The 9,629-nt window shown below is 41.0% G+C and overlaps 1 protein-coding gene across 1 annotated transcript in view; it reads right to left on the reverse strand.

The window, feature by feature from the left end:
• Marcal1 (SWI/SNF-related matrix-associated actin-dependent regulator of chromatin subfamily A-like protein 1) overlaps positions 1-7,396 on the reverse strand; it is a 453,729-nt gene extending 446,333 nt beyond the window's left edge. Inside the window, exon 1 of the mRNA XM_080283811.1 lies at positions 7,011-7,396. Coding sequence (XP_080139937.1) covers positions 7,011-7,311 — 301 coding nt within the window. The 5' untranslated portion in view covers positions 7,312-7,396. The remainder of the gene's footprint in view (positions 1-7,010) is intronic.
• Between the last annotated feature and the right edge of the window lie 2,233 nt (positions 7,397-9,629).

The raw sequence follows: 9,629 nt of genomic DNA on the forward strand, positions 1-9,629 counted from the left end.
TTTTACTTAGCGTAGCACGGCCGGGCAGGCGAGAGGAGAGGGTAATGGAGGGGAGGTAGGGAGGGGAGTCAAGAACGGGGAGAAATGGCTAAATTGTCAACAATGGATGGGAGTACAGATGAGATTAGGAGTGCTGACTAGTGTTGGACATTGGCAGTACTGATAGATGATACAAACCACCACTTGAAAGCCCGGGCGAATTCAAAATAGCACAGAATCACAAAAGTGACGTCCCGCGGTACGATCCCTTGCTCCCAAGCGTCACGAAAGTGATGCCCTGCGGTTAAGGGGTTAAGGACCCTAACCCAGCCGAACTTTGAAAGCCACCTAAACAACTCCCTACCGGACAGGCATAGCACCTATTTAAACCCATTTAAGACCCTGTTCACACCAATAATGGCCATAAAGCATGAAATAAATGAAAAGGAACCAAAGAATGACGAATTAGAAGTGACTGTACGACAGCCAGGGTTCTTACAGGACGTCTGTGGCCGCCATCTCTAAGGCTTTGGCAGTGGTGAAAATGCTCTTGAAGCACATACAGTACTCCAGTGTTGTGCTGCACTTAATTCTTTGCACTGTGAGTTATAATTGTTTAACACTGCACATTGTTCCTAATTGCATCACCCCAGTTTCAACCACCAGTTTCAACCGCCAATTTGCACTCCACAGTTGATCCTTTGCACTTTAAGTTCTAATTTCTTAACACTGCACAACAATGAAAATTCCCGTGTGGTCTAGTGGTGAGATATTGCAATTTATTCACTGTTTATTCACAAAAAACAAGCACATGTGGCTTCCATTGCACTAAGCATCTACTCACCATCAAAGTTAGCCAGTAACTGTTGATGACGGGGAAACAGAGTTGCCAGATTGCAACGGCACATTGCCAAACTCCTCAATTTTCATTACTAAATTTAACTTTTCATTATCAAACTCATAAAGATAGCATTTATTCTTCACTAATTATATATACAAATGGAAATACATGTAATTATCTATCTATTGCCAGACGCCACAATCCCGTAAGGGGTGGCCATTTAGCTTTTGAGTTATTTGTTTTATGGGGAGGGGCACTAACCCTCCACCAACTCACTTGTTGACAAGTAGGGACCACGTATGGGTTGGTTATATGGTTACCACCCAGCGTTGTAAATGGTTTCTTGGCTTACAGGAAACCATTTGGCTTGTCACTCAATGTAATGCCACCTGTAAAGGAAAGAAAAACAATAAGAAGTGACAGGAAAGATGGGAGAAATACGAAGAGAGGAGGGCAGGCACAGAAAAAGAATGATAAAGGCTAAGGAAGAAGTAGGCAGCACTACATCAAGTGAGTGGATGATGGTCGCCACCACCTACCACTAAATACATGTAATCACTCTACTTATAATTAAGAGCATGTTGATTATTTTCACACTATGTAGGCTAGAAGATTAATCAGAGAAAACAAACAATCCACCATTTCCATCCTATGTATCCTTATACATGTGAAAAATCCATTTGGTAATGCATTATTCTGATTCATTACGAAACGAATTCTTCATTACCAAATTGGCCCACATTTGGCAATGAAAAATACCAAATGGCAACCCTGACAGGGGAGGGGGGAGGGGGGAGGAAGGAAGAGGTGAAGGGGCCATGGTGTAAACCAGCTGCTCGGCACCACGCAGCAATTTTAAATTATGGGTGGAAGAAAATTCGGATTTTGGGGGGATTTTTTTCTTTTTTTGGCCACTTTTGGGTTCCTAGGGTCCAGGCCCACAAAGTCCGGTAAGTGGGGTGTCTGGAAAGTGGGCGTCCGGAAAGTACGGGGATTACTGTATTCAGTAAACATGAAAAAAAATAATAATAAAATATTCATTATTTTACATGTTTTCTTTGTTAAACAGAAGGAATGTTTTTAATCTATTTTATTTCTAACAATAATGGGAGAAAAAACACAGTACAGTTGTGGTCATTATCACCCATCCTCCAGTATTCATGCCTCAGGCTGGCTCCTTTATACGTGCAAGTCACAGTGGAGTACGAGGGGCTGAGAGGGAGAGGCCAGAGAAAGGAGGGAAGGTGGGGGGGGGGGAACAAATGATGGTGCAGGGGTGGAGTGAGGGAGAGGAGGGAGGGTAGATAGGGGTAGGGAGAATGAACTGCGAAGTGGTGGTCACATTATTTGTCTATTCTCTTTCATGCAGGGCATGATATAAAGGAGTTAATATTCGGTAGATAATGTTGCATAACAGCTTGTATAACGGCTTCAGATAACAAGCTTCAAAGTGGCGATAACAAGGGCTGGCTCATGAGAGAAATATACTGATGTGACAGATCAAACAGTACAGAGCCAGAAGTTTCCAGCACAACACACTATTTCCTTGTCCATGAATTTGTAACTAGCTGTTTTTGGTCAGAGGAAAATATAATTCCGAGGTGATGAGAGGGTGTTGGGGTTGTTGGGCGGCCATTTAAACCTATATCAACATGGAGTCCAAGCAACAGCTTATGAGAGATATTGTTATTATATCGTCCCATTTGCAAAGACATCAGATTTATTTACCTTTCATGCATAATTATTCTAAACAGCCTTTTCATACAGAGATGCCATAAATAGTTGACATGATGGTGACTGTATAAAGGGAGCATATATCAAGAGGATGATCATATTTACTGTGGACACAGCAATGTCAAAGGATGCATTATGATATTTTGTTCCAAAATTAATTACATGTAAGGGTGGAGAACACTCTTACACAAACATTAACCCCTTAACCGCAGGGCGTCACTTTCGTGACGCTTGGGAGCAAGGGATCGTACTGCGGGGCGTCGCTTTTGTGATTCTGTGTTATTTTGAATTCACCCGGGCTTCCAAGTGGGGGCTTGTATCATCTATCAGTACTACCAATGTCCAACACTAGTCAGCACTCCTAATCTCATCTGTACTCCCATCCATTGTTGACAATTTAGCCATTTCTCCCCGTTCTTGACTCCCCTCCCTACCCCCCCTCCATTACCCTATCCTCTCGCCTGCCCGGCCGTGCTACGCTAAGTAAATCTTCCCTGGAATTTTTCACTGATTTCATCCATTGAAATAAGGCCTATGCCCTATTCTTATACCAAATAATATATACAAGAAAGAAATAAGGTAAGTGAGAGTGCCATACACCTGGAATTGGCTAATTATCACCTGACAACACCTCACGTGCACTCGTTCACTAATTTTGGCTGCTTTTTCCCCTTGAAATATGCCGTATAATCTATTTTCGTAATAAATAAACATATAAGGAGGGAAGGGAGAAGCCTATGTGATATTTACATTCACCTGCAACTACCTAATTTATAATGTATTGTCTAGATTTCCTGCCAATCATTTCAGTGAAATACATAGCTGTTTCAAGAGCTACGTTGGTAGTACTGAATATCCCCTAAGTAGGCCTCTACCCCGGCCCTCCCTTATCAGTTCTCTCTCATCTTCCGAAGAGGAGGTACGTCTGTTCCTCTTGCTGACTTCAGGGCCTTTTTCACCCCCATGTAAAGGGCCCTGTGACCTTTACCCCCTACTAAACCTCGTGTGGAAAGAGGTAAAGGGCTGACAATTGATAAAAGAGTGACTACGATCTTTCTATTGAGTAAAACAGTGCAAGTGGAATTGTAAATAATGTGTAAACAGCAAGTGAAAGTAATGAATGTAAATATACGTGAACAATGGAAAATAGTTTTATAAGTTACTTCAAGTGACAGTGCATAACACAGTGTAAATAAAATAGAAATGTAAATAACGTAAATAGAGAACGTAAATAGAAATGTAAATGTGTAGTATTGTAAGAATACGAGTATATACCCTAGGAGTAATGAAAGTGAAAGTTTCACTCTAGCATGTCTGAATACTATGAGTTATGAGAGTGAAGATGAAAGTGACATTCACTCTCAATGCTAGTATACAGGGCGAGAAAGTGAATGTTACGTATTTTACTGAATGAAATTGAATCCCTACAGTGACAATAAGCTAATACTACTGAAGGAAACTTATGGATAAAGACTGTAGATATATATAAGTGTTATATAGTAATAGAAATATAAAGTGTGAGGGGTTTTATGAATAATAAATGACAGAGTACCAAGAGCGAACTAGCACAAGTGCGGCGGTCAGACGCGCTCATAATTTTCATTGCTTTCACAGTGTTTTTTTTTTTTTTTTACTATGGATCCCAAACTACTTGAAAATCATAGAGTAGTGTTTATAGTGTTAATATCTGGCTGTGGTAATCATATTACGGGTTGTCGGGAAGTGTAAAGAGGAGACTTCGTTACCCAACTTCAGAGGTCTCCACAAGTCCTACGGTAAATGACGAAGGCTCAACAAACATTCCAGGAGAAAGCTGAAGGTATGTGCCATAAGCATATATAATTTTAATATTCTAGGACTAATAACTGATTTTTGGCAAATATTTTTTGAGAGTCTGTCGGAGCCCAAATAACCCCACGGCACACACAAAACATCGGTAAACATGCCCGCGGTGTAGGGGTTAAGGAAGTCAAAGCCATCCAGATTCCATCCAGCGTCCACAGTCAAAATACACAGATGGGCCTAAATCCAAGTATCTGGTTCCACACTAATGTTTGATCTGTCTTCTCTCATGGGTCAGCCCTTGATATCACCATTTTAAAGCTTGTAATCTGCTGCTGCTATACAAGGTAAAATGCAGCATTATCTACTGAATATTCACTTCTTTATATCATGCTCTGAATGAATGAAAATAGACAAAGAAAATGACCACCACTTTGCATTTCATTCTCCCTCCCCTACCTACCTCCCTTCCCTCCCTCACTCCATCCCCACACCATCAATCATCCCCCCACCCTCCCTCCCTTCTCTCTCTGGCCCCTCCCTCTCAGCACTCTTACTCCACTGTGATTTGCCACGCATAAAGGAGCCAGACTGAGGCACGGGCTACCAGAGGAGAAGTGATTATTTATGACCACGACTGTACATGGTGTACTACATCAGAATACTCTCTCTCTTTCTCTCTCTCTCTCTCTCTCACACACACACACACACACACACACACACCACAATTTATACATGAAGGTCACACACTTACGTAAATGCTCACTCAGGTTGGTAAGCACATTTCTGTGCCTGACAGGGTTAGTAGTAGGGGTCTTCAGAAGAGCCATGGAGGTGCTGTAGTATTTCACATGGTCAAATAGAAATACAGACGGATGAAAAGGCAACCAATCAGCGTGACAGAGTGCACAAGTGTCACTGAGGCAGCTCAGCTAGTCTGTCTGGCGGCGTGCAGTTTGAATTGTCAAAATGGCGGGGATAACCATATCAAACAACGAAAAAAGGTATAGATTTATAAATGTTGAAACAACAAACTGTCAAATGATGATCGGTCAAAAAACAAGGGCTTGGTGTATTGTATTTTATGCTTAGTTTTCATCTTTTACTCCTGGGAATGGCTTTAGGATAGAAGGTCAAGATGGACAGCAACACAATATCTGCTTTGATGCTGAATGTTGAGCCGATGAGGGGGTACTGTGCAATACCTGGTATTTCACTTTACTTGGCATAGGCTTGGCTGAATTACAACAGATAACTAAAGAGTTCAAGGTGGTGGGTGGAGGTGCTCACCATCCACTCACTCAATGTAGTGCTGCTTTGGGTGTCTGCCCTTTCCTCACTTCCTTCCTTCCTCTTCTTTCTTTCCTTCATTCTTTCCTCTTCCTTCTGCCTACGGGTGACTTTATACTCCCTCTTCTGTCTTTCTTTCCTTCATTCTTTCCTCTTCCTTCTGCCTATGGGTAACTCTACACTGAGTAACATATCAAATGGTTTCCTGTACACCAGGAAACCATTGACTATGCTGGGTGGTACCCATAAAACCAAATTATGGCACCTGGTGGTTTAGTGGGTAATAAAGGCACTCCGGTCGGACTGAGCCCGCGTAGTTCTATATCCACGAGGTGGTTGGGGTTTGTTGCTCACATAATACCACTCGGGGATGAGAGGGGCTGGTCGCTCACATCTTACATGTCAGGACCAACTTGCCTAGTCCCGGGCTACTGCGTTCCTCATGAGGCAACAAAGGATTGGATGATGGATGGATGGAACTAAGAATTCACTGTACATATTTTACATCATTAACCCATACCACCACTCTTCTTGAGTTTGGATTCAATATATTAAGCCTACAATCCTAAAAGTACTATATACATCACTACTTTATACTGGGACTTATGAAAACATGTGGGAATTTTCAAATATCTTTCATTTGCAACTGTTAATAGGTATCTTAAAGTTTTTTTTTTTTTTTTGCGAGAGAGAGAGAGAGAGAGAGAGAGAGAATGAATGAATGAAAATGCGGCAAGGTGGCGCAACAGCAGAGGTCATAGGCTACCGAACAAACATTAAAAGAAAGTCAAAACATACAGAGAGAGAGAGAGAGAGAGAATACCATAAGCAACAATGCCATCTTGAAAATAATTTACTATTTTTATTATGCAAAAATAAATTATTATTCTGTAATCAGCTTTGTTTTCACAATTACCTTAAGTTGATAAAAAATACCTTAAGGAATGACTTTAGAGAAAACTTATTATGGGAAAAAACAATCTTATGAATGTTTCTATATCAGAGTAAAGATAAATTTTGAGAATCGGATTGAGCTGGTGCAGGTTTATATCCTAGGGGCAATTGGGGTTTATTGCTAATGTAATGCCAATCAGGGATGAGTGAGGCTGGTCCCTTATTGTAAATGTCAGGATCAACTTGCCTAGCCCTAGGCTCCTACACTCCTTATGGGACGACTCTGGATTAGGTGATGAATGAATGAAGGAAAGTGTTGAGAAGAATTTTTTTCTGTTCCCATTTTCCTCCAACCCCTATGAGTTATAATCAGATCATGTGGAGATCTCCAAAGACTCTGGTCACTCTGACCCCTGTCAAAGCAGATCAATTTAAATGCATATAATCACTACTCTCTACTGACCATATCACAAACTTTGCATGCACTCACCTTGAGCACTGCCACTAGGAGAAGTTTCACTCTTACTTTCAACTTGGCTAGGTACTGTGCCTCTCTTTGGAACACCAGCAAGACTGCCACTCTCGTTACTGCTGCCTGAGGCAATGCTTGGTTTATCAGGCCTTGAACTATCAGAGAATGGTTTGGGCTGTCCTGACGAATAGAAATTTACATTCTCTGGCAAATGACTCTCTACACTGCTACTCCTACTGACAGCAGAACAGGCACTTGCTGATGCATTGTTTTTATTAGCTGCTCTTTTTTCCAAGGCTTTTCTTCTATTTTCTTCCATCCTCCTTGCCTCATCACTCGTGTAATTTGAGTTACCAGCTACAGAATGGCTTACACTGGTAATATTTGGTAAGATGTTATTATTTGTATTTAATATATTTGGAGATTGCAGCTGCTGTTTTATGAGGTTACTGGATATTTGTTTCATATCTTTATCAGTACATGGTTTTTGAGGACTGGTAGATATATGATCACTCAAGTTTGGAAAATGTGCTGAGGTACTGCTTAAGCCTGGTAAATGTGCTGGTTTTGTCATGTTAGGATTTTTTACATTTGCTGTACTACTGGCAACATTTAAGCTTCCTGTACTGTGTGTCAAATTAGAATGTCTTGCAGCATTAGCAGGAGCAGTAACTTGCTTATGGAGCATCCGTCGCTTATACAGGGCCCTTTGGCGATTTTCCTCCATGCGGCGGCGCTGTTCATCAGTCAGACCACTCATGATGCCCTGAGGGAAAGATGAGAAAGATGACACCAGAAAATTTATTTCCCTGAATGATCTGCATCCAGCCAACTTGTACAGACACTGAATGATGATATGCTATACAGTATATCACACTACCAAAATTAGAGGAAGGCTGCCTGATAAATGCTGATGACTGGTATACCCAGGCTTTCCCCTGATCTGAAAATTTTCACACGTGTCTGGATAATGTCCACTACAATAATGGGAGTCTGAGTCACTCATATGCCTACAGTACCAATACAATGCAAAGAAAATGTTTATACTGCACTGTGCATAAAAACTGCTAAAGTATTAACCCAGGTAAAGCATCAGATGGTATCACACCTGATGCTCTGGCCTAAATCCTGCAATCAGTTTTGAAGTACACGTTTGATATAAGCTCACTTGTTATACAGGCCATAAGAATTTAGGATCATCTTCATTTTTTTTCACTTATACAATCACTGTGATGCCCGATTTCTCATAATAGGATCATATTTCTATTTCTCTCTTTTATGATCACTACAAAACAGTGATCTCCCCAAAACTATGGGATTCACCAACCGCAGAATTCACTGATACTGTACACAGTAATGTATATATTTGTATACCAAATCACCTATGGTGGTACAAATCAAAACTGGCGGCTAGGGTGTGGCGCGACCCTCTGTACAGTGTTGCCATGTTTCCCAAACCCGTGATGTGAAACGGCTGTTATATACGTAAAAGGCATCACAAATACGATAAACACATTTGAATACAATGTTAACGTGTGTATTATAATATATGAAAGAACAGTAAATTTATTATGCATGAAATATTTATACGGCAATACGGAGACATGGCATAAATATTTTAGTGTTGCTAAAAAAAAATGTAGTCACTTATATTGGCTTTTACCGTATTTCTGGGGTGGGTAATAATGTCACAATTATGATTATAAGATAATGTGCAGGAATATAAGTAAAAATATGCCAATTTCTTAGTAAAAGAAAAAATAATACATTAAACCCTAGTGAGCGACAACACTCACACAGACCCAGACTAACCTGAGAGCCTCCACATGTCACTTTCTTGTGTGTCCTTACCTCCTGGGTGGTGTGGAAATAAAGTCAAATTTACAATATGTACAATATAATGGTAATGAAAATAACCAAAATGTATCCTAAACACCACAGATGAGAGAGAGAGAAAGAGAGAGAGAGAGAGAGAGAGAGAGAGAGAAGGGGGGGGAGGAAGGCAGGCCAGAGGAGGTGTTGAGGGATGGAGGAAGGAGGGAGAGAGTGATTGAATGAAAAATCATGGCACCGCACCAGCGAGGTCATCTGGCGACTTATGTAAATCAATAATAAATATTTTTAAATATTATTAGATATAATAAAAAAAATAAAGAAATGAAAGCATAAATTTATGTAACTCAAAAAAGAAACAAAATTCCCCAGGGTGACGCACATCTCCCCCAGGAGAGAGAGAGAGAGAGAGAGGGGGGGGGGCATCGCGCGTATGAAAAACGTGGCATCACTGTACAGAGCTTCATGTCCCACCCTAGCCACCAGTTTAGATTTGTCCTACCATACCACAGGGTCTTGGTTAACATACTCTTGGTTTGCACTGGCTGCCACCATGTGGCAGCAGTGTTCTCCTGTGCTAGCAGCTTTCCTACTTTCCACTTAAGTTTGTGTTGTTATTGGGAGCAGACTAAGTAGATGTGCTGTTACAGTATCTCTCTCCATCAGTTTATCACTTGTCCTATTGTCAACATGGGGCCAAAACATTAAGTTTTGTGAGGACGAGGATGATGATGAGGACGACAGCGAGGAGAGTAACAAAATGAGGTAAACATATGCTTTAAGTAGTAAAAGCACCAGACAGTC

The sequence above is a fragment of the Coenobita brevimanus genome, chromosome 98 (assembly GCF_032717465.1).
Source record: "Coenobita brevimanus isolate Jiangsu-jjx chromosome 98, ASM3271746v2, whole genome shotgun sequence".
Taxonomy (NCBI): domain Eukaryota; kingdom Metazoa; phylum Arthropoda; class Malacostraca; order Decapoda; family Coenobitidae; genus Coenobita; species Coenobita brevimanus.